Below are 26,501 nucleotides of genomic sequence, written 5' to 3' on the forward strand. Positions count from 1 at the left end.
TTCCTGTTTTGATATTTAGATCATCTACTTGGATTTTAGTTTAGTGCAGTGAAAGGTAGGGATCTGGTTTTAATCTTTGGCAAGTTAAAAGCCAGTTTTTCCAACACCATTTATTAAAGAGGCTATATTTCCTCCCTTGAGGATGGTTGGCTCCTTTGTCAAAGATAGGATAGCTGAGTACATCTGGATTTGTTTCTGCATCATTCAATCTAATTCACTGATCCTTGGGTCTGTTTCTTTGCCGGTACCATGCTGTTTTTATCAGAGTACCTTTATAGTATAGTTTCAAGTTGGGAATTGTGGTACCCCCTGCCATGTCTCTGCTGCCTAGAATTATTTTTGCTATTCTAGGTCTCTTCTGGTTCCAAATGAATTTTGGGATTGTTTCCTCAAGTTCTATGAGATATACTGTTAGAATTTCAATCAGGATTGCATTGATTCTGCAAAGAAGTTTTGGAAGTATGGCCATTTTCACTATGTTGATTCTTCCTACTCAAAACCAAGGGATGTCTCTTGATCTTTTTATATCCTCTCCTATCTCTTTTTTCAGAGTGCAGTAATTTTCATTGTCTCCTTTCTTAGATTGATTCCTAGATATTTAACATTTTTGGATGCTCTTGTAAATGGGGTTGTTTCTCTAATTTCTCTCTATGTGAACCTGTTATTTGTGTACAATAAGGCTACTTATTTTTGAGTGTTTAATTTGTATCCAGTTACTCTACTGAGTCTGTCAGTCAAGTCTAGAAGTCTTTTGACAGAGTTTTTTTGGATTTCTATGTAACGTATCATATCAGCACCAAATAGTGACAGCTTAACTTCTTCCTTTCCTATCTATATTGCTTCAATGTCTTTATCTTGTCTAATTGCTGTGGCTAATGTTTCCAGAACCATATTGAACAGGAGTGGTGATAGTGGGCATCCTTGTCTTGTTCCTGATTTTAATGTGAGGGTTTTCCATTTTGGGCCATTTAATATGAGGTTGCCTCTTGGTTTTCCATAGTTAACCTTTATTAAGTTGAGATAAAGACCATCTATTTCAATTTTCTGCAGGGTTGTTTTTTAATCATGAATGGGTGTTGTTTTGTTGAATGCTTTGTCTGCATCTATTGAGAAGATAATATGGCTTTTGTTCTTGATTCTGTTAACATAGTGTATTACATTTACTGTTTTACATATGTTGAACTATCCTTGAATCCCTGGGGTGCAAGATCAGGGTGTATGATCTTTTTTATGATCTTCTTTGTTCTGTTTGCCGGTGTCTTGTTTAGGATTTTTGCATCTATCTTCATTAGTGAGATTGGCCTGTAATTCTCTTTCCTGGTTGAGTCTTTCCCTGGTTTTGGAATCAAAGTAATACTTGCTTCCAGGAATGAATTTGGAAGTACTGCTTCCCTTTCAATTTCATTGAAATGTTTAAAGAGTAGGGGCAGTAGTTCTTCTCTAAATGTCTTGTAAAATTCAGTGGTGAATCCATCAGGACCTGGGTTTTTTTGTTGGTGGTGGTGAATTTTGAAATTCAAAAATTACATTTTGAATTTCACTGAATTAGGGTGTTTAAACTTTTTATATCTTCTTCATTCAACTTTGGAAGTTTATATGTATCTAGGAATCTGTCCATTTCTTCTGTATTTTCCATTTTATTAGAGTACAGGCTTTGGAAGTAAGTATTGATGAGCCTCTGGATTTCTGGTGGATCTGTTGTGACTTCACCTTTTTCATTCCTAATTACATGAATATAAGCCTTTTCTTTCCTTTTTTTGATAAGGTTGGCTAAGGGTTTATCAATTTTATTTATTCTTTCCAAAAACCAACTCTTTGATTCATTTTTGTATCATTCTCTTACTCTCCATTGCATTAATTTCTGCTCTGACCTTTATAATTTCCTCCCTTCTGTGAGCTTTTGGTTTGTCTTGCTCTTCTTTTTCTAGAAGCTTAAGGTTAAGCGTTAGGTTGTTTATTTTAGCTCATTCTGTTTTCCTAGTATGGCATTTCCTCCTATGAATTTCCCTCATAGAACTGCTTTCATTGTGTCCCATAGATTCCTGTAGTTGTATTGGCATTATCATTTAATTGTAGAAACTGTCTAATTTCTTATTTAATTTCCTCTGTGACCCAATGGTTGTTCAGCAGGGTGTTACTTATTTTCCCTGTGTTGGTGAAATTCTTGTGCTTTGTTATGCTGTTGATTTCCAGTTTAATTGCACTTTGGTCTGATAATATACAGAGGATAATTTCAATTCCTTTGCATTTACTTAAGCATGTTCTATGAGCTAGCATTTTGGAGAAAGACCCAGGTGTAGCCAAAAAGAATGTATATTCTGATTTCATGGGGTGGAACACTCTGTAGACATCTACTAAGTCCATTTCTTAGAAGACTTGGTTCAGTTCTATTATTTTGTTGTTGATTTTTTTGTCTAGATGATCTATTTGTGTCAGTGGAGTATTGAGGTTCCCCACTACAATTGTATTAGTGCTCATTTTGTTTTTCATATCCATTAATATTTGTTTTGTATAGTTGGAGGCATTCTTATTCAGTGCGTATATATTTAAGATTTTCATTTCTTCCTTTTGTATTGTTCCCTTTACAAGGATGTAGTGGACTTCTTTGTCTCTCTTAGTTAGTTTTAGTTTGAAAACTATTCTCTCTAAAAATAAGATAGCTACCCCTGTTTTTTTCTGAGTTCCTATCACATGGAGAACTATTTTCCAGCCTTTTACTCTCAGTCTATGAATTTCTTTGTGGATTAAGTGTATACAGCATATTGTTCAATTTTGCTTCTTAATCCATTCTGCCAGCCTGTTTGTTTTGATTGGTAAATTGAGGCCACTGATGGTTATAACTGTTATGTATTGACTTTTCATTGTCATGCTCTTTTGCTATTGTTGATTCTTTTATTTTTTATTTTTCCCTTTCTCCCTTTAATTCCTTGCCTTGACTGGTATATTTCTTGGCCCTTATGGAGTTGTGGCCTTCATTTTCTTTTTCCAGGATATTGTTTAGAAGTGCTTGGAGTGCCAGTTTGGTGTTCATGAAATTTCTCAGGTGTTCTTTGTCATGGAAGCATCTTATTTTCCCAGCAAGTTTGAAAGAGAGTTTTGCAGGATACATCAGTCTAGGTTGGAGGTTGTTTTCTCTTAGGACTTGAAATACCTCACTCCAGGCTCTCTTTGACTTGAGGATTTGTTTTGAAAAGTCTGCTGTGATTCTGATCTCTTTCCTTTCCATGTTATTTGTTCACTTTCTCTAGCTGCTTGTAGTATTTTGTTCTTCTGTTGGGTTCTCAGGATCTTGACTATTATATATCTAGGTATAGAAATTTTTTGATTATAGATAATTGGAGTTCTATATGCCTCACTTATCTATATGCCAAATTCTTTTGCTCTGTTTGGGAAGTTTTCAGTCATCAATTCCGTGAACAGTTTTTTTTAATGTCATTTGTACTTTCTCCTGTACTTCATGGATTCCTGTCAGTCTTATATTATTCTTCTTTGCATCATACATGATTTGTTGGATTGATTTCTCATGATCCCTTAATGTTTTTAAGAGGTCTCTCTTTTCACTGCCAGTGACCTCAATCCTATCTTCTATGTCTATAATTCTACATTCACATTCATTCATTCTGCTGCAAATGCTTTCAATAGAGTTTTTAATCTCCTGTATATATGTTTGATTCTGTTTCATGGATTTCATTTCTTTCCTACGCTGGGCATTCATGGTTTCCATCATGCTCCTGAGCTCACCTATATTTTATCTGTTTCTGTTCTAGAGTCTCTAGTCGTATCTTTCATTCTTCTCACCATCTCTATGATTATCTTGGAAATTATTTCTGTTTTGAATTTTTCTAGAGCCTCATTTATCTGTTTTGTTACTTTCTGTGCTATCGGTTCAGGGTGTCCAGATGGCTTAGTGTTAGACTTTTCTATCTCATTTCCTCCATAGTTTACCTTTGCTGAGGTGGAAGTCCGTGTTTGTGTCTTGTTTAAATGTCTTTTCATTTCTCTTTTTGTCTTTGGTACTGTCCTTAGTTTAATTCCTGGGTTAATATTTCGACCTTCCAGATATAGCTGGTGTTTAGATTTTGAGTCTCTAATGACTCTGAGTCTATCTCATTTTCATTACACTCAGGAGGACAACTGATTAGATCAATCACAGCACCTTAGCCCAAGTGATACAATCAGCAACACAATAGTATCAAACACAGTTTAGAAAAAGACAATTTGTGTATAATTTTTAATCTCTCACCTTGAACTGTGTGAATTAAATCAAAATCGAGGACCAGCCCAAAACATTTTTGTAATTAATAAACTCTTCAATATAGCAACTTTACCCCTCAGGCTGGGGATTTAGAAGGAGTTATGGAGGGTGGGTTAGATAGATAGGATAGAGAAGGTTTAGAAATAAGGTCAGGGAACACAGGAAGATCACATAAACTCTAGGGAGCAGTTGAAGAGAAGAGGAGAAGACAGCACAAAATATACACAAGAACAGAACAAACTAACGGCAATAAGGAGGCTAGAGACTTAATCACTTTCTTTTGAAACTAATGGCAATTGAGATAAGGAAAAAGAGAAAAAAGGGAAAAGAAAGAAAATAAATTTGAAGTAGGATAGGAACAGAAACAAAAATGGATAGCAATGGAGATCAAGGTAGGAGAGAGTGAAAGAGAAGAAGATTAAAAAAAGGAAAAAATTTTGAGAAAAGATAAAATTTTTTAAATGATTAAAGATAAAATATTGCTTTGAAAATAAAAATACAAATAGAAATGGAGGGCCTCCTTCAGGATATACCTCTATTGAGACAATAGACAATGTGGGCAGGTCTGTGCAGATCTAAATTAACTAGTCTCAGCAAGCCAGCAGCTGTCCCCAGAGGTTCAGGCTGATTTCTGTCTGCCAGGCCCAAGTTGAGATCTCTGACCACCTGCTGGGTTGAACTCTGCAAGTTTGTACTGCAGGTTCCAGCAGTCTTTCCCCCGTGAAGTTAGACCAGGTTCCTAAGTGAGGGTCTGGTCCCTCGGATTTATCAATTATGGTGGTATGGTGTGCCTTTATCACAAATTTTCTTCACTTTTCCAGTGGGCTTCAATTTTCATCTAGAAGCCTAGTAGCCTCACAGAGGCCCTCTTTCTCTCGTTCACTGGGGAAGTGAGGATGACATGAACACTGCTGTGTTGGTGCTCCTCTGGCATGCTGGGCTGAAGGGGCGGGCCTACCAGAGGATTGTGAGCTGCTTCCTGTCTCCTCTGGTACACTGGGTCAAAAGGGTGGCCCTACCCAGTGTTTGCATTTTAACACTTAGGTCTTTGATCCATTTTCATTTTAGTTTAGCACCACATGAGCTATATGAGTCTAGGCTCAATCTTCTGTATGTTGGTATCCAGTTTTCCCAGCACCATTTATTAAAGAGGCTATCTTTCCAATAGTGTATGCTCGTGGCCCTTTTTAAATAGTTGAACGTGTCTGGGGTTCTTTCTGCTTCTTCTGCTTTGTCCCACTGTGATGCTTTCAGCCTTGCTACTGTTACACAGAATTGCTTGTGCCATTCTGGGTCTCTTCTTGGTTTCATATGAATTTTAAAACTGTTTTCTCCTAGACATATGAGCAAAACTATTTTGAATTGTATTAAATCTAAATATCATTATATCATTTCAGGAAAAAAGCTATAGTTTTTTTGTTTTTTTGTATGGGGGATCGAATTCAGGATCTTGTGCTTGCAAGGCAGGCAGTGGAACCACTGAGCTAAATCATCAGCCCTAGTATAGCTATTTTGACTATATTGGTTCTGCTTATAAAGGAACATAGGATATTCTTTTCATTTTCCAGTGCCCTCTTCCATTTTCTTTTGCAGAGTGATGCAATTTTTACTGTAGAGGTCTTTCACATCCTTGGTTAGGTTAGTTCCCAAGTATTTAATTTTTCTTGATGCTTCTGGGCACAGTATTTTCTTGTTCTTTTTTTCTTATTTATTTTATTGGTATATGTTTGTAATTAATGCAGTTACAATCATCTTGTACATATTACAGCTTGTTTTATTTCCTCCCCTGCCTCCTTCTCTGATTTCCCAGTAACCTTCTTTGTACCTGTTGATACTATTTGTCTTTGCACATGTTATGGCTTATAATATTTACACATTGAATAGGGTTACTAGGTTCCTGTACCTGGCATATCTTTGCTCCTCTCATTTCTCCTTCCCTTCACCCTTATTCTTCTCCTTGTTCCCTTGTACAATTTCCTTATTTTGCAAAATATGTTCCCTTCTTCCTTTCAATCCATATTTTCTCATTTACTTTGTTTGCCTCCCTCAAATGAAGGACACCATACAATGGTGTAGCTTGTATGTCTGACATTTCATTCCACATTATGTTTTCCAGGTGCACTCCTTTTCCTACAATTGCTTCAAATTTGTCATTCTTCATAGATTAATTAGTATTCTATTAATATAGATACATTTTTCTCCAATTTTTATGACTTGTGTCTAGATGTCTCTCCAGAGCTTCACGCAGCCATAAGGTGAAGCTGAATCTAGAGTGTATGATGCTTGGTATAAGGGTGTGTGGTTACTAAACCATGTAAGTGATTGGTTTTACACCATCCTACCCATGGTAGGCTGGATGGGATAAAAGGGGCAGAAAGATGCTGTTAAGGTCCCTTGTTGCTTTTGCTACCATGTGGGTGCCATGAACTGTTTCTCTTCTGGGACAACCCCCTGCCATGTTCCACTCTACTGTGGAGCCAGATGATTATTAACTGAAATCTTTACTAATTGTAAGCCAAATAAACCTTTCCCCTTTAACTTGTGGTTCTGCACAGTCTGCTTCGGCAATGAAAGAAAAGGAACTAAGATGCCAGTCATCTGTTGATGGTTATACTGGCCACTTTCAGGATTTAGGCATTAAAAATTGTTCTGCTACACACATTGGTATGCAATTATTGCTGATGAATGATGATTTAAACTCCTTGGGGACAATAGCTAGCTGAGATGTTGAACATTTTTTCATATATTTGCTGGTCATTTGTATTTTATCCTCTGTGAAATGTATGTTCATTTCTCTAGCCCATTTCTTGACTGTGTCTTTAATTTCAGGAAATTTAATTTTTCTGTCATTTTGTATATCCTAGATATTAGTCCTCTGTCTGATAAGTAGCTAGCAAATATTTTTTTCCCATTCAATAGGTTGTCTCTTTACAGACTGAATCTTTTGTTATACAGAAGCTTTTTACTCTGATATAATACCATTTGTTTTTATAGATTTTTTTTTAAATGTTTTATTCTTTTGGTACTTGGGATCACACTCAGACCCTTGTGCTTGTGAGGCAGGCAGCAGCACCACTAAGCTAAATCCTGGGCCCACCATTTGTTGATTCTTGCTATTTCTTGTGCTATTCAGGTTCTGTTTAGAGAATCTTTTCTACTCCTATATCTGCAAGTATTTTATCTATTTTGTTTACCAGGAGATTTACTGTTTCTGTTTTTATGTTTAGACCTTTGATTCATTTTGATTTTAGTGTAGTATATGTAGAGAGATAAATGCACAGTTTCATTATTTACAAACAGATAACCAGCTTTCCCATACCCACTTGTTGAATAAGCTACCTTTCCTCCAACATATGCTTTTGGACCCTTGTTAAAAAAATCACATAGCTGAATGTGTCTGAGAAGGTTTCTGCATCCTCTCTTCTATTCCATTGATCCAGTGTCTCTTTTTGTTCCAGTACCATCACTTTTTTTTTTTTTTAATCACTATGGCTTTGCAGTATGCCTTGAAGTTTGGCATTGCTAGACCACCTGCGTTGCTCTTGTTGCCCAAAATTACTTTTGCTCTTTGGGGTCTCTTCTTGCTCCATATGAATTTTAGGATTGTTTTCTCTAGATCTAAAAAATATGCTCTTGGTATTTTGATTGAGACTGCATTGAATCTGTACAACAGTTCTAGAAGTATGACCATTTTTATAGTATTTGTTCTGCCTATCCAGAAGCAAGGGGCATCGTTCCATTTTCTGATGTCCTCCTTAAAATCTTATAGTTTTCTTTATAGAGATTTTTCACTTCTTTGGTTAGGTTAATTCATAAGTATTTTATTTTTCTTGAAGTGACTATGAATGGCATTGTCTTCTTAATTTCTTTCTCATCCTGTTCATTGTTGGTACACACAAATGCTAATGATTTTTACGTGTTGATCTTGTATCCTGTAACTTTGTTGAAACTGATTATTAATTCTAAGAGTTGCTTGTTGGAGTTCTTTGGATCTTCTATATAGAGTATCACTGTTATCTGTAAATAATGATAATTTGAGTTCTTCTCTTGCAATATGTATCCCTTTTATATCTTTTGCTTACCTAATTGCTCCAACTAATGTTTTAAGTTGGTGGCTACTCCCCTAAGTTGAGTTCACTGAGTTCACTATTAGTGTGTAGGAATACCATTAATTTTTGTGTGTTGATTTTGTATCCTGCTACATTGCTGAATTTGGTCATTAAATCCAGGAGTCTTTTAGTGGAATTTTGGGGGTTTTGAGAGCATACTATTTCATCTCCAAATGACACTTTAATGTCTTCCTTTCCTATGCATATACCTTTTATTCTTTCTCTTGCCTGATTGCTCTAGCTAATGTTTCTAGGGCTGTGTTGAGCAAAAGTGCAAACAATAGTAATTTTACATTCTGGCCGTTCCACTAAATGGCACTCACCAGCAGCATTCACTGTAGTTTGGATCATAGCTCCTAAAGACTTTTAGGAAAGAAGACATCCAGAACTGCTTCAGAAAGTGTCAAGAATGATGGGGTAAGTGTATTCAAATGAAAAGAAACTTTTCAGAAATATTAACATCAGTGTATGTTATAATTTTTTAATTTAGAAATTCACTATATATGTATATTGATCACCTCATGCATATAATGACTAAGTATTACTCACAGCTATTTAGTTTAATTGAAATAAGTCTATAGATGAATGGATAAATACTCTAAAATGTGGACTAAATCTTCCCCATACATAGAAACTTTTCCCAATAAAAGAGGTAGTTTAGTGATTATATTTTACATTCTAAGAATGCTCAAATCTTGTCTCAAGGCTGGCTTCTAATATTGTGACATACTGACCAGCAGCATAGTTTTACCTGGTAATATGTGAAACAACCTCGGGTCCCACCCACTACCTTCCAAATCAGAACTGACTTTTTAATGAGCTCCCCAAAGGGTTTTGCGCACATATTAAAGTTTTTAAAATACTGCTGTGTCTGGAGTCTATTGAAAGCAAATTTGACAGTAAAACCAACTACTGTCATTGACTGCTGAGTAATGCTACTTCTATAAATATATAATAATTATCTTTTATATAGCAAATCCCCAGTATTGAATTAAATAATCAGGAGACAATTAGCCAAAAGCTATCTCTGAACCTTGAGTTCCTAATTAACAAACCTCAACCTAACTTAGGAAGTAAACACAGAAATATAACTAGAAGTACATTTTTCATTGCAAATAGTTGTTTTCAGCCAATTATAAACAAACAAGCTTCAGCCAATCATGGGAAGCCGACTGATGAGATCATATTCAAACGTGGCAAATAATTTATTACATCATGCCTCAATGCCTTGCAATAGCCAATTAGGTGATTTATCTACTTTGCTTCTGTGGACTTTTTATCTTTTTGCTTCTGTGACGCAAGGCTCACATGGTTGGATGGAGCTCTCTGAACCTCTCTGAGTTCTGAGTGCTGGCTTATTAATGAATCACTCCCTGTTCAAATTTATTCTGTTAAATTCAATTTACCTAAAGTTTTCCTTTTATCCCAATGAAGAGTTTATTCTCCTGTCTTTCACAATTTATCTTTTTAGATCACAATGCAAGTGAATAGCATTTGTATTTTCTCATATAATGTTCTGCTATAGTTAGAGCTCCTGAATGGAATTTTATTTTTCATTCTCTTTGATCTATGAAATTTACCTTTATTTAAAAGTTCTAATTAAACCTCCTCTTGCCTTTGTCTAAAAAAAATTCATGGCATATTCTGTGCTAGCTGTGCCATCAGAATCTGCTATCATGAGAGGTGAGCATCTAAGATTTCATGTTCTGTAGAGGATGGAGGGGAGAACTCTCACCTCTGAATAATCAGCTGATCACATTCCTGTCACAGAATAGCTGTCAGTTCTGCTCTGGCCTCTAGAGAGGTATCTGAGGAATAACTGCATTTTCTGCTACTGTATCTCCTCTTACAATTTTTCCCTTGTGCCATCAGAATCTTGCCTCACCGCCTGCTCTTTCCTTCCTGAAGGTCCTGTAGCACATCAATCCTATCAGCATCTCATTCCTTCTTCATCTGTGTTCATGGAAGAGCAGAACCCTGCCTTCTAGACACAGGAGAAGTAAGCAAATGGCATTTGCTCCAAAGTTATTCTAAGCATCTCCTCTGCCAATTCTATACTGATATTCTCGCTTCACACAATTTGTATTGAGTTCCATGTATGCCTGACTCTCGAATATCCTCAAGGCTTTATTCTCAAGTAATTCCCAGGAATCATCTAGGAATATTTTTTAAAGTTTTGAGATTTTTGTTTAGAAAGTACATAGTACAGGGTAGACAGAGACCCATAAGCAATATTTTTGAAAAACTCTCCAGATGACTTTACTGTACACTCTGGGTTGATTATCATCATCCTAGTAGAGGAAGCTTCCTGAATAGCTATCTGAATGTTTTTATGCTCCACATCATCTCACTGAGAAATTTACTAGGAACAGAAGCTCAGCTTACTTCCTCTATTTTCTTCCTCTAGCACATAAGCATCCATTTATATCATCTCCCTTCTCCAAATAGTGGCTTTCCTGACCTTTTCTCTATGACTATTATGGTGAGGGTACAGTGAGAGGAAGAGCCATAATATTAGGGGGAAATATATCAAAAGATAATACAAAAATACTGATGTCTCACATATGTCTTCCTATGATATTTATAACAACACCTAGACAATGGAACCTTAGATCAATAGAGCTAAAAGGAACCTTGAAAGTCATCTACCCAACCATTTCATTTTAGATACCAGAAAATGGATGTCCACATCGATTTAGTTCAACAAAGTCATAAAGTTAGTAGTGGCAAGACGGATGGTATAAGTCAAGACCCTGCATGTTCAATCTATTGCATTTTCAGTTACTAGCTGAATTTGGTTACTGATAAAGCCTTCTCAGAAAGAATTATTCTATGTCTTGTCAGGGAAGTTAATATAAGTTCACTGTATGTGGCTATCTCATTACACTTTTTCTGCACTAGATATGTACCAATTTGAGTTAAGCAGCTTTCTTCTTTACTACTGCATTTAATGCTTGCTCAAGCATTCAATTCACATTAAACAATTACTCTACTCTTTTCCTTTTCCTTCTACCTGTATAGCTTAGGGAAAATAATGCTAATTTTATGGTGTTCAATTTAAGGAAAGTGTTGTATTGATTAGTTAGAAATCTTTAAGTCTTTTTTTAAATTTTCTCCTGTCAGTGTTATAAAATTTTGCAACACAACACATCTGATATTGTATTTTAATATTTTATCTAAATTAGCCAAATATCATTTTGATTAATTTTTAAATAAGAATATATTGCTAGAAATATTAGAGTTAGTCATTAATTTATGTTGATGGCTCTCCCTCAACTTTTGCCCCATTATTTTTGTTGCACATTCTTTTGTGAAAAGTCTCCTCATTCATAAGCACCTTGCTGTCTGTCAAATTAAAGAACAACATATTTCTCTACCTAATTCAAATATATTCTTAAAATTAATCTAATATTTTATTAATCATTTGATTTTTTATCTTCATTAGTCTTATCTGAAACTAAAAAGGTCAAAATCCAGTAACAATTTTATAAAACTTCAGATTGTTACAAATATGTAGACTTCCTTGCAAATATTTTAATATCTACCACTGGGAAAAATGTCCCAGCACTTGGGAGGCTGAGGCAGGAGGATCACCATGAGTTCAAGGTCATCATGGACTACACAATGAGTTCACGTCAAATCTGAAATACACAGCAAGATCCTGTTCCAAAAAGACCAAAAAAAAAAAAAGCAGCATTTTCAATAAATTTATCTTCATCATAAGCTTCCACAATTCTATAGATGTTTATTTGTCTCCTCAATATTATTTACTTGAACTTGTTTTTCACTATATCTTTTATTACTGTTTAAAAACTGGATATTAAATTTATTGAAGAAAAAAGTGAGAATTTTTATACATATTGCTACTATTTTTAAATTAAGTTTATTGGTACAATCTAGGAATACAATACAGTTACATTCATCATTGGGATTCTGTGCCTTTACATAATACGTCTTGATTCTCATTTTTTTCCCTTGTCCCTGCCCTCCCTTCACCCCCTCTTCCCCTTCCCATTTACAAACACTTTATTTCCATTTTTTCAGTTTCTCGTATTTTTTTCCTCTCCCTTATTACCTTTCTCCCACCCTTCCCACTTTCCCTATGCCTTTAGCCCTTTACTTTGTATTTCTCATTATTAATTATCTCATTAGGATCCTGTGTACTATTATAGTTTTCCACACCAGAGAAACTATTTGGTATTTCAGTTAAAGAAATCTCTGTATGAACATTAAAATAGGGAATCCTAAAATAAAACTAAAGAGGAAAGTAAAAGAGAAAATGCAATGATGTAAGATTAAAATAATCCTTAATTCTGAAGATGAAAATGGTCCCTCAACATATTTAAATTGCTTCTTGCTCTTGTAGTCTTATCTTATTCTTTTTTTCATTATTTATAGAATAGTGTTTAGTTTCTGTAATCAAACCCATGTAGATATGACCTTACATATTTAGTACAATGCATTACCCCTGTACAAATGGAAAAAATAAAATTTAAAAAATTAACATTTCTAGACCACTATGGCTGTCCATTTCTGTACAATGCCAACTCAACACAGTAAATTGGGATAACTTTTTCCAAAGTTGACAGCACTGTTAAAGTTTCCCAAAGTTCAATTTATATTAGACATTCAGCACATTCCATTAAACAAAACAAAACAAAAAACAAAGAAAAGAATAATATCCAGAAAACGGCAAAGTTCTGTTGCTGTTGTGGTACCTTGCACCATTTTTTTTATTAGCATCTTAATCATCCTCTGGAAAGAGAACATTCTAGAGTAACATCATTAACTATAGCTCTGATGAAACATGGTCACTACTATGCATCATAAAGCAGGTACAAGATATTTTACATTCACGGAGGTATGATACAGTACCGTCCTACATCAATAATACTAGAATCAGTTTTGGTTTGAGATTTCCTTTGTCTGCAAATAACATTGCTACCCCTGTTTTTTTCTGGGCTCCTGTCACACGGAGAATTGTTTTCTATCCTTTCACTTTCAGAGGGGAAGAATTTGACATTCAGATAACTGAGGCATATAGGACCCCCAACCAGCTATAATCAAAAAAAATTACACCTAGACATATAATAATCAAGATCCCAGAAACCCAACAGAAGAACAAAATACTACAAGCAGTAAAAGAAAAAAAACAAATCGCATGCAAAGGAAAGCCCATCAGAATCACAGCAGACTTTTCAACATAAATCCCTGGGGCAAGGAGAGCCTGGAATGAGATATTTCAAGTACTAAAAGAGAACAACTTCCAACCTAGACTGATGTATCCTGCAAAACTCTCTTTCAAAATGGATGGGGAAATAAGACACTTCCATGACAAAGAACACCTGAGAAACTACATGAATACCAATCCAGCACTACAAGCAATTCTAAACAAGATCCTAGAAAAAGACAAAGTAGGCAGCAACACCATGAGGCCCAACAAAGCAAATCAAATAGGCAAGGCAAAAAATTAAAAGGAGAAGGTGAAAAAGTAAAGAGTCAACAAAAGGCCAATAACATGTCAATAATAAGTCAGTACATATCAGTTATAATCATCAATGTCAATGGCCTCAACTCACCAATCAAGAGAAATAGACTGGCAAAATGGAATAAGAAGCAAAATCCAACAATATGTTGTATATGAGAAACACACCTAGGGCAAAAGGAAGCCCATGGGCTACTATTTTTTTAAGTACTGAGGATTGAAAAACCCAGTGCCTTTGCATTGATCTACATTCTCATCCCTTATTTGTATTTTGTTCTGAGATAACAACTTGCTAAGTTGTCCAGGCCAGACTTGAATTTGGTATCTTCCTACCTTAGCCTCCCAAAGTTCTGAAATTATAGGTGTGTGACACCCTGCCTCCAAAATCCCTCCCCCAGGAGGGCAATCATTTGTTATAGTGGCTAATTTCTCCCAAAAGATGTCTCCCCACCACATTTCTTGTACTAACAGGTTCTATGTCATTGGACAAATAGTTAACACGTGGCTCAGACTTGACCCATCTGAATCTCTTTCCAGAATTCATCTTGCTGAAAAAAGAAATTCCCTTTCTCTCCTGTGTTGTAGCTGTTACAAGTCTAAGGCACCTGACAGCCATTATCCTGCCACATAGAGAAAGCCCACAAACAACAAAAGAGTATAGGGACTGTCCACAAGTGCAAGCAGATGACAAATAAGAGTCTACACACATCTGAGGTCTAATCTCATCTTCCCTAAAGACAGCTTTTGATCCTCTGGTTGATTAGGTAAGCGAGTAGGTAACTTTTTTTGATTGTGTTCCTTTCAATTGTACTTCTATTATTTATAACAAAATCCTGAACTAATGAATTGTCCAATCTGAAAACTGAAAGGTAAATCATAAATTGTACATTATAATCATAAATTTAGAATGATCTTTGCTCGTAGTCTGAAGGTCATGTTTCTCTTATTCCATTCAAGCATGGTGCTTACTACATAAAAGATACTTGGGAAATATTACTGGGATTCATGAAGAAAGAGTTGAATTTAATACAGGAAATTGTAGTTATACTGTTAAATTTTACAGAAAATCATGATAGCAGAATTTTTCCCTACATGTTTAATTCATAACCATTATAACCATTTTAAGCTAGGATACTTACTTTTTAAAATTATACCTCATCATAATACTGAGCTTTAATGGTTTAGAGAATGTGAATTTAAGTTATTGTTCAGACAGAGTTAGAGCTGTGGTCTGTATGTTCTGGATGGAAATCACTTGCATTATTGATTTCAGAATTTTTAAATATAATTACATTTTTTGAAATATTAACTATTTACCACTTTCACTTTTGTGGCTGCAACATTTTTTCACCTTTATATCAGTATACTTCTCAGGAAATTATCTGGCTTTACAATATTTCCAAAACTCTTAAACATCAATAAAAAGCAAATAAAAATATCAATAGAGGTAGTAAATGTGTAAACTGTTTAGTAAAAATACTCTGAAATTAGTATACGATAACTTAGCAGAAGTACTCCCTACTTACATAAAAAACTAATATTTTTTAAAATTAGTATATTTATATAATGCCATAGTCTTAATATAGAATATAGATGAGAATCTGAGATTATGCTGATATCTCTACTGAATTCAGATTTCTCAAAATATTGATGGTTGTGGCAATTAGAATTTTTGTTGTTAAGCTGTTTAATGGGAATAGATAAACTAATTGGTGCATAGTATCACCATTAAAAATCCTCATAATGATAATCACAACATTGCTAATTTCATTTTTCCCATTGGAATATGGAAGTCATTTAGTTGTATTAAACATAATGATTTTTAAATAACATATGACTTTCTTATTATTTAACTTATTTGAAAAAATAAAAGAACTTCTTGACAAATGGTATAATCCACATAAAATGTCACTGTCATGAATTGAGCTATTTCAGTTAAAGGCCTCTCTCAGCCTGAGGTAGAATGTTATACTGTGCCTTTTCTGAATAAAAACTGCATAAGCATTATGTTAAGTGACGTCTCCAAAGTCACATGTTGCTATTGGTCCACACAAGAACTGAAACCCAAATCTTCTAGGTTAAAATTCAGGGGTCTCTTTTAAAACACTAGAGCTACTTTCTCTATTTGATTTCCTACAAATCTATTCTTATCTTCTAATATATCCATGAATAAAATAAATTTTAAATGATGATAGTTCCAAACTATCTTCATCCTGTTTTAAAGTTTTTGCTGAGTGATTCTGTCTCATTTTCTCAATGAGGACTTTCATTTATTTTCATGAATGAGGCATTGCTTCCAATGGATTTAAAGTTTCTGTGAAGCATGTTTGCTCTTCTTGCACATGACTGTGTTCTTTCAATATTTAGCAAACGCTTTGGCATCAGGCATCTCACCAGCTGCCCACAGCCAGGCAGTTGCCTTACTCGCTGTCACAGCTTTCGCATGGTATTTGTGTTAAATTAATTACACAGAGTTGATTATGACAATAATAGATTGTTGAATAATGTTAATAGCACACTCAGTTAGAATCTGTTAATGTGCATGTTTATCAATGAGTTTTATTCTTTTAAAAGATTCTCTGATTTACCTGAGCTCTATTTTCACTATTGGGTATATACATATACATATATACATCCATATACACATACATATTTCTTAGAGATATTAATAATTTTGTTAATGTATCTTATTTTAATTTAATTAATTATTGGTGTTTTGCTAAATGAAAATATAAATTTACATTTTACATTTTTTAATCACCACATTATTGCACATATACAGGTAAAAGGATAATTTTGCTGTTACCAACAGATATATACTAAATTACTTCATATTCATTTGTATATCTTCTTTTGAAGATTATCTCTTCATATTTTTACTTTTTTTTTTAATCAAGTTGTCTTCTTGCTGGTGAGTTGAATTCTTTATACATTTGGGACATCAAACCCTTGGTTCAGATATATGACTTGCAAATATTTTCTCCAAATTTTTAGTTGTCTCTTTCTTGATTTTTTTTTCTTGGCTTTGCAAAAGCTTCTGTGTGTGTGTGTGTGTGTGTGTGTGTGTGTGTGTGTGTCTGTGTAATTTTGCTTTTATAGTCTTTGGGTTTATATTGAAACCTAAGCAATGTTACATTTTTCTTAAATTCAGTAATTATTTAGGAGTATTTAGAGGTTTCAGTTATTGCTACTGTTTTATTTTCTAATGACGAGCAATTTTTGTTTTATTTCTGATTTTAATTTATTCTTTTGCATTTTAGTCAGAGAATTGCTTTGCACAATTTCTCATTGCATAGATGACTTTAAAGTTCTCTGGATTTTTTTTTCAATGTATTACTTCCCATTCTTACTATATGTGAATCTATTCATCATTTTCCAGTTAACAAGGCAATTATTTTCTTCTAAGAATCTATTTTGTCTCCCACCTTTTTTTCAGTGTTAACAGTATTCCCCGGTTCTGTAGGCGAGCGTGTGATTAATTAGTGGCAAATCCGTGCAGAGTGACAATCCAGGGATAGGATACAATTCAATAAGAGATTTCAGTGAGCTTCTGCCAAGGGTATTTAAGAGATCACCCCTCCCCTCACCTGAACCTGGACAGTTAGGTCCATCTCCTCTTCCAGACCCACCACATGGAGTGCAAAGATGAAAACAACCCAACAAAAATGTGGCAGACATATGGAGGAAACTCAGTCTTAATTTCATCATTCATTCCTGAAGCTAGCTTTAACTTACAAAGATTTTAGAACTCTAACTCTTAAAATTCCCTTGATGCCTACGTTAATCTGATTGGCTTCCCTAGCACCTTCACCAAACAAACCAGTTATATCATGTGTTTCCCTAACTGTTGCACATTTTGTAACCTATTCTTTATTTTTGCCTTTAGACCACAATTTGGCTGCCCATATAAATTTGGGGTCTCAGCCTTTCTTTCTTAGAAACATGAAGATGACATTTGAATACCAAGGGTGTTGATAGCCACGAGTATGTCTCCCCACAGTCTTTGCAAAAATGTCTTAACTAAAGGAGTGGAACAGTGCTGGTAGCTTAATAAAAAAACAAGGACAAGATGGACATTTCCAATACCATAAATACTTCTTGTCTTTACTCCACAGACAGAGATTAATTTACAGTGCTCCTGTATAACAAGTGTAGGATAGGAATTGAGAATACTTCAAATTAAATAGTAGAAAATATTTGATGTAGATATTTTCATAGAGTGATGTAAATTTGATAAATCACAATATAAACTCTGTATTATTGTTTTAGGCAGTCTTACTGTCCAGGGAAACAGTTTGATCTAGATAGCTAAGATCTTGGAAAATGTTCAATTTGAAACTCTGCTTTTCACGAGGTTTTTTTATTACTAATAGAATTTTTCTTGAAAAGACAGAGCAAATCAATCTCCCAGAGACTTTTTTGAGTTAAGTGGCATGATAAATTCTACCCCTACAGCTATAAATAAAATAAATGTTTACCATAATGAAACAAATTGATGTCTCTCATGCTGATATCCTCCAAATTGTGAGAAGGTTTTTGTTACAATAGTTTTGTTTTAGTTTTTATCTTTATGGTGTTGATATTAATAAATTAAGATGTTTTCATCAAATCCTTTTACAGAGTCTGTAAATAGTGTTTTCCCATAGGGTAACACACATATATTAATCCCAATTATGTGTCAGACCATCTGTTAAGTATCAGAAATACAAATGTAGAAGTATGCACAAGTGAGATGCAATCTATGGACACAACAACAGAAATTAGACAGGTTACAATTAGAGGATGAGCCAGCGGGGTGTTGAGGGTGTGGGCAGATCATTTATACTAAGGTAGTAAGGAGTGGGGGATCTGGATTCCTGCTATAAGAGATGCAGATAAATAGCATGGGAACATTTTTCTAAGGAGATAGGATGTTTTCTTTTATCTGGTGTCCTTCTTATGTAAATTTCCCTGGGACAAGGGATAATTTGAGAGGGGCAGCATTACCATGTGACCTGGCAGTCTGTCCTACTCTTTCCAGGGAAGGTGGTTACACTTCCTGCAACCCTTAGTAGTACCACTCTTGTCTTTAACACACACACACAAAATACAGGTCCACCTAAAATCACCGGCCTGGGCAAATGGACTTCTCAAGTGCTCTCAGTTGCCCTGTGACTGTCATTCATTCGTTGACACAAAACATGCCTTCTTAGATCCCCCATTCACTAAGAACCTAATCATTTTCAGGGGAGAGTTCCACATAAAATGCCATGGAGGGTTTACCCTTTCACAAGCACTATCATTTACTAGTGAAAAGGAACAATTATATATAGAAAAGTTTAAATAAACATGTTTATTTAAATATTTTTTTCATTAAGAAAATGAATCTTACCTTGTCCACTACTGTTTTCTTAACTGCTCCTAGCACAGAGTACTGGTAACTGACCAAGCATTTACTGTTTTTACTTCCACTTATAGACATGAGCTCACAAGACTGTCAAACATGCACACACAGATGTACACACATATGACAACTTAGCTTTCAAAAGAAAATATTATTACCTTTTTGGCTCCTGTTTGAAAATTTTAGGTAATCTGGTTTTTTTGTGCAGGAATATTTTAGGATACTGTTTTATAAATGCACTGTGAGCTGATACAGCAGTACAAGAACTCCAGCTTTAAAAAAAAAAAGAAAGAAATAGGAAATGGGTTTCAGAGGAAAGATATTTTAACATATTCAGTTAATATAGCAAATTTTTAAAACTATGCTTTCTTAGCATTTTTATTTTTGCAATTGATTAAAGTTGTTTTATAATATAACACATAATAAAAAAATCTCTCCAAAATGATTCGGAAATATTTATGCATACATTATTGGATAATATATTTCTCTAAATCTCTGCAATGACTTATGAAAATTCAAGCACTTTTTTTAAGGTCTAATATGAAGAACTGTGAGGTGAAAAGATCAGTATTTCCTAAATTCAGAAGATCAAAAAGACAAGCTGGGATGGTTTGGGTAAGTAAAGACTTGAATCTGCTCTTCATGAGTCATGAACTCCAATGTATAGCCTAGGTGGCTCCCTCTATTTTAAATATTCTCCAAGTGACTCTTACACATAGCTAAATTTTGATCCACTGTAAATATAAAAAACACCCATAAGCAAGATCTATGAGCACATGGCAAATTCTCCTTAAATGTTAGGGAATGAATGACATATGTTTCTGGAAAATCTGCTTCATTCAATTTTAAATCTACAACAACCATGAAATGTTGGTCAATTTTTAAAATGCCAAACATACATTTTGACAGCTTATTTCAATATTTAGTAAAAGTGATCATCCTTTGAATTGAATACTGACAAACATCTTAGTAAATATTTGCTTCACAGCAATGAATGTAAAAATCCTCAAGAGAAAGCTTTTCTTATTTTATTGTCAATGTAAACACTAACACATTTGAAAATGTTTATAATGGCTCTTATTTTTTCTTGGCTAAAATTTTAAAACACCATATTGATACTTTATACAAGATAAATGCTATACACTTTAGGAATCTTCTTTTATTTAATTTATTTTAATTGACTTAAGCAATAAAGTATGGATATAATATGACGTTAAGCATTTTCATTCCTTTCCTCATACTATGTGTATGCAATGAGTATCCACTCCTTTTTAAAATCTGACTACTCAGTCCAGGGATTTAGCTCAGTGGTACGGTGGCCTGCCTTGCAAGCACAAGGACCCGAGTTCAATCCCCGGAATCAAAAAACTAAAACTAAAATAAAATCTGACTACTCATTTCAGTGGAGAATATTAAAAAATGAATATTCAAAATTTTTTACATTTCATCACCCAGTCCACATAGCTACTTGTTTGTTTGTTTGTTTTGGTACTGGGAATTGAACTCAGGTCCTTGTGCTTGCAAGGCAGGAGGCAGAACCACTGAGCTAAATCCCTGGCCTGCTACTTGGTTTTTATTAGATATTTGTTATAGTCCATGTATAATACTAGGATCTTTACAGTTTTTATCTCTTTGCATACTTCCATATTCTAATAATGTGCATATATTTTATTGCCCATTCTATACATAAAGAATCTATAACCTTAATAATTGACCTAATTTATGTAGCTAGGAAGTGGAAGGTTCATGGTACTAATGAAAGGTGAATTAACTTCAAAACCCATTCTCAAAATTGCCAGAATATTGCTGCCGATTAATGAAACATATTTGTCCTTGCTTTTTGACAAGCACTATTCTTGGTAATTTACAAATAACAGGTCATTTAATCCTTGTAGAACTGTGTTAGCTAGATACTCTTATCCTCATTTTTGTGTATGAAGAAACTGAGATACAAAGTAGTACAATAATGTAACTTTGTGTATATACGCAGCCCATGCTACTAGCCTGGAACCTTATTCTTATCTGTGATGTGGATAGACTGTCTTTAGAGTGGCCAATGATTTTGTACCAAAATACTGAAACTTTTAATCTGGTCACTTTTCTACGTGTATCATTGAGCTACCTCCTTCACTCAATCCTCTCCTGGTGAAGCTACGAGACGTGAAGGCTGGTGTAGGTGGACCCAGTGTTTATGATTTGAGACGTCAAAAGTAGTGTGTTCAAGAAGGAAATATGTGGAAGGCTGAAATGGAAGAGTCAAACGCTGCATTAAGAGATAACATGATTCCCAGGTGGAATCCCTAAGTGTCCTATGACACTGAAGACGTATGTGCTATCTCATTAAAATGTAGTTTGGCGGTATAATTCTACTTCTGACACTTATAGTCAAAGGTCACAAAATTAAATGCTCAATGTGGCCAGGGGTTAACACAGTGGAACCAATATGATTGAACTAATGAGAGCATGGCCACAAAGAAAGGACCCATGGCCCGACTAGTAAAAGATCACACACATATTTGATACTAGGAATCAAACTCAGGGCCTCATGCTTGCCAGACAGTTGCTGCACCACTAAGCTACATCTCTGGCCCTGAGAAAAGTGAAGGAAAAAAAAAAAAAAAAAAAAAAGAGGATGAGAGCTTGGGAATTAGCTCAATGATGCCACCACCTGCCTCCCAAATTGTGAGGCTTTGAATTTGATCCCAGGTCTCAAAAAAAAAAAAGACCAAAGAAAACCCTTAGCTGAGTGTGGTGGCACATTCCTTATAATCCCAGCACTCAGGAGGCTGGGGCAGGAGGATCACTGTGAGTTCGAGGTCAGGCTAGGCTATATAGTAAGACCCTGTCTCAAAACAAAACAAAAATAATCACGTTTTAATGTACTAATAAAAGTCCAACATGGGTAGATCCTTTTTAAAGTAATCAGAGACATGAATTCTCAGGAAATCTTATACATTTTAAATGTTAATAACTTTTGTGAACTAAATAGTTTTCCCATCTGAAAAACATGTCATATGTTGAAGTCCTAACACCCAATATAAATAACTGTACTTGGGGAGATCTTACTACAAGCTAAGTTGAGAACAGTAATCTAATTTGTCTGGGGGGGAAAAAAGATACAGTTTGGGGCAACATGCCTAAGTCCTTGTAATACAAGATATAAAAACATTGTAGATATAACAAACCAATGAACTGGAATTGTTCTTAATATTTAGACATGTAACTATCATTTCATGGATAAGGAAATGATGTAGACAATACTTAAACGATTTGCCTAAATTTATATAAGGTGGAAAATTAGTGTACAGATTCAGGTTGTCTTAATTTCAAGGCTAGGATTCCTCTATTTCTAATAATTATTACAAAGTATTAAAGAAGGCAGGAAGGAATTGACATATCTAACAGTGAAGAAGCCCTGCCAAGATCGTTAACGGGTGTCCCTTTTGCTGACCTCGGATGGAGTGCTCGGCGTGTTCACGGCTGAGTTCTAACCCATAGAAAGAATACCACTCCCAAAGGGAAAACACAAAGACCACCCTTACACAGGTGGCTCTCTATTGCTGATCTTGTAAAAGATTTCCCTAGACCTCCCAGGATCTCCAAATTGTAAGAAAAGGGAGGAAAAGTAATCGGATACTTAAGCTATGTCATGGGCAGAAAGGAAGGGTGTCATTTGTTAAGTGGACACTGGTGGAAGAAGCCTGCTCTAAAGAAAGATGATTGCAAACGAGTGTAGTGATTCCAGCTTCATGGTGTCTTCTGGGTCTAGGAAGAGAGAGATATAATTTCTCAGACAAATGGTCTACAATGTCAGCCACATGTTACTACATATTTAAGATTAAGCTTTCACAGAAAGATTGCCTACAATGACAAGATTTTGCATTCAGCAGGAACAAGAAATACTAGATTTTCATTCTTAAAGCCTATAAACTCTGTTCACTAGATATAGTTACCTGACAGACAAAGGAAGGAAGCACTACGATGAGCAATAACAGACCACTGAAAATGGCTAAGCAACTCTGAGAAGGAGCACAATGGAAGTTCTCAGAATGAACATTATATTTCAGCATGTTACTTCTATTGCATATTAGTAATATGCAGCTTGTTATTTGATACATATAATGATATCTCCCATGCTTCAACCTTTTTGGTTTGGGGTTTTGTGGCAACAACAGCTAAAATCTATTCATTTAGCATGAGCCTCAAATACAGTAAAACTTTGTTATCTCCTCAAATTGCACGATAGAACTCTAGACGGATCGTTCCTGCTACTCTGTGTCCTCGGGCTTAACATCTCCCCATTTCTTCTTCACACCTGTGCCCCTGATAACTGCTGTTTTGTTTTTTGTCCGTGTATATTTGACTTCCGTTCAACATGGAAGTGATACCGTGTAAGTCTTTTGCACACAGAAATTTAATTACCCCAGCATCAGTTACGAAAGACCATTTTTGTCCCACAGTCCTATTGGTGCCTTTGTCAACATATTTGACCCTATTCTGTCCCATTGGGTATTGCGCCTGGTTTTATGCAAGCACCATAATGTTTCAGCTACCATATTTAAAATAGCATAATTTTAAATCAGGAAATCTGATGTTTTTCTCTCTCAGAATTGCATTGGGTATTTTGAATCTTCTACAGTTCCTTATTAATTTTAGCATTATTTTTTGTATTTCTCTGAAGAATGCCCTTGATATTTTGGTAAGGATTACATTAAGTCTGTATTCTGTTTTGTGTTAGAAAGGTATTCTAGTAACAGTGATTCTTCTCATCTAGAGCATGTGACATCATATTTATTTATTTGTATTTTTAAAATTGTATTTATTTGTATTTTGTTAATTTTTATCAGTGCTTTATAGCTTTCAGTGTACTGATTTTTCACCCACACATTTAAATTTTTACTAGGCATTTTAACTTTTTTTACTGTTATTGTAAATGGGGTTGTTTTCTTAATTCCTTTTTCATTTAGATCATTATTTATGTGTAAAAAGCCACTAATTTTTATATGTTGCTTTGTGGCCTGAAAATTCACCAAATTCATTTATCTTCCTAATGTTTAACATATAATACAGTGCTCAGCATCATACGCTATTAGGGAAGTACAAATAACACAGTGAGACAACACTGCACATCTATCAGAATAACTAAAGTCTAAAATGCTAACAATATAAAATACTGGTAAAGATGTGAAGCATTCATTTCTTGGAGAATGCACAGTGGTATGGCTATTTTGGAACATAATCCTTCAGTTTCTTGTAAAGTTAAGCATATCATAAAGTCCAGCAACTGTGTCCCTTGCTATTGACCCGAATTATGTGAAAATATGTGTTCACACAAACACCTGCACATGAATGTTTATACCAACCTTATTTATAATTACTAGGATACAACATAGATATCTTTCAATGAGTGTATTTTAAAAACACTGCAATATATCTGTATAAGAAATATTTTCAGTAATAGAAGAATTGAGGTATCTAGACACAAAAAGAGGAAAAATCATAAGTACGTGTTGTTAAAAGCTAAGTTTTAGATAGGCACTACTACCCAAGGTGGTGGAAATTCAGGAGGTGAAGCCTAATAGAAAGCCAATTTACTGGGACAGGGCCTGGAAAGAGACTGTGCAGCTGTGACCTCTTCCTTTCTCTTGTTGGGCGATGATGTGAGCACTCCATCAGTGCTCTCTGCTATTATCATCCAGCCCATCTACCAGAGACCCAAAGCCATGTTAGGTACACCTCATAATGACCTAGAATCTCCAAAACTGCAAGACAAAGTAAATCTTTTCTTTTATAGGTGAATTGTCTTGGGCATTTCATTATAGTAACAGAAAGCTGATGTACATACTAAGTGAAGAAACCAATCTGCAAAGAATTCATCATGGATAATCCCAATTACTCGACATTCTGGAAAAATAAAACTATGGATATAGTAAAAATATTAGTGGTAACCAGGTTGGAGAGGAGAGAGGAAGGGAGACAAGAGGAAGTGGAGCACAGGGGACTTTTTTTTAACATGGTGAAACTATTCTGCCTCAAGTTATAATGGTTATTTCTATATTTGTCAAACCCCTATGAGGCACACGGTAAATGGTGAACCTTAATGCAAACTAGGGACTTTAGTTAATAGTAATGTATAATTGTTAATGAATCAATAATTGTCACACTTAGAAAAAATGTTGATTATGCAAGAAACTGGGGACTAGGCAGCAAAATAGACAACAAAAATTTTGTGGTGCACCAAATTCATGTGGTGAATTCCTATGGTTGACAGTCAGTTGTGATAACATTGACGTGTAATAAGGAAGGAAAGTAGGTTTTCCAGAAAGAATGAGATTATTTCTTAAATCAAGATCTAAAGAAACTTGAAAGGTAATAAAATCTAAGATTATTTATATCAACTTCTCTGAATTTAGAGTTTATATAAAAGAATATACGGTCTAGATCAGTATTCTTTAGGAAAGAGAGGAGGGGTTTGGAACTATTGACATTTTGATGAGGGCAACTGCAGGATTTTACTGCGCATTACAAAAACTTTGACTTCCCTGGTACCTCCTAGTCATTGTGCAACTCTAAATGTGTCCACGTTTCCAAATTCCCCTGCAGAAGGTAATGCTTCCAGCAGAGAACTGTGCCATAGACAACTGCATAGTGTGCGCCTTCACTTGAGCTAAAATAACATTAATAGATATGCCTTGAGTTACAAGCGTCAAGCTTGTTAACAACCTACTAGATAAATGTAAGATTCCTTGTGTCTGCCCATATTTCTTCCCACCCCAAAAGTTCAGCCTGTGCTGGAATGACAGTGCTTACCACTGTTCATCGAGAAAAACTCTAAGATTTGTAAATGGTCTCATTCCAGAAATAGCCACGTTCATTGGATCGCACTTCAATTTCTTTTATGTATACATAAACTATCCTTTTAAAACTTTTTTTGTATCTTTTTTCTCTCCTAAACTTTATGTACTAAAAGATAAAAATCTTCACTTTATTTCTGTATTTATAAACCAAAGCTGCACATTTAATGATGTTTGGCAAGTCAAGAGAACTATCAAAACACTTTCATTAAGCAAAAGAAAGTATGTTTGAGAAAAAAAAGTCATAATGAGGAAGCAACTACTATCGATACATTTTAAAGGACTAATATGTCCAAGAGTCTCATTAAAATCACCATAATTGCCTCTGTTAAATTCTCTCTGCTCTCCAAATTTAATAAACTTTGCTTATGAGAAAGAAATAATTATTTCAATGTGTTTCATGTATTTTAATTCA

General features: G+C 34.7%; 1 protein-coding gene across 1 annotated transcript in view; it reads right to left on the reverse strand.

Annotated features, from left to right (window-relative positions):
• The window catches only part of Cnbd1 (cyclic nucleotide binding domain containing 1), a 398,420-nt gene that overhangs the window by 330,708 nt on the left and 41,211 nt on the right, over positions 1-26,501 (reverse strand). The window contains exon 3 of the mRNA XM_033758973.1: positions 19,391-19,504. Within this exon, the coding sequence (XP_033614864.1) occupies positions 19,391-19,504 (114 nt within the window). The remainder of the gene's footprint in view (positions 1-19,390; positions 19,505-26,501) is intronic.

This window comes from Fukomys damarensis, unplaced genomic scaffold, assembly GCF_012274545.1.
Source record: "Fukomys damarensis isolate Sample0158 unplaced genomic scaffold, DMR_v1.0_HiC HiC_scaffold_5, whole genome shotgun sequence".
NCBI lineage: Eukaryota > Metazoa > Chordata > Mammalia > Rodentia > Bathyergidae > Fukomys > Fukomys damarensis.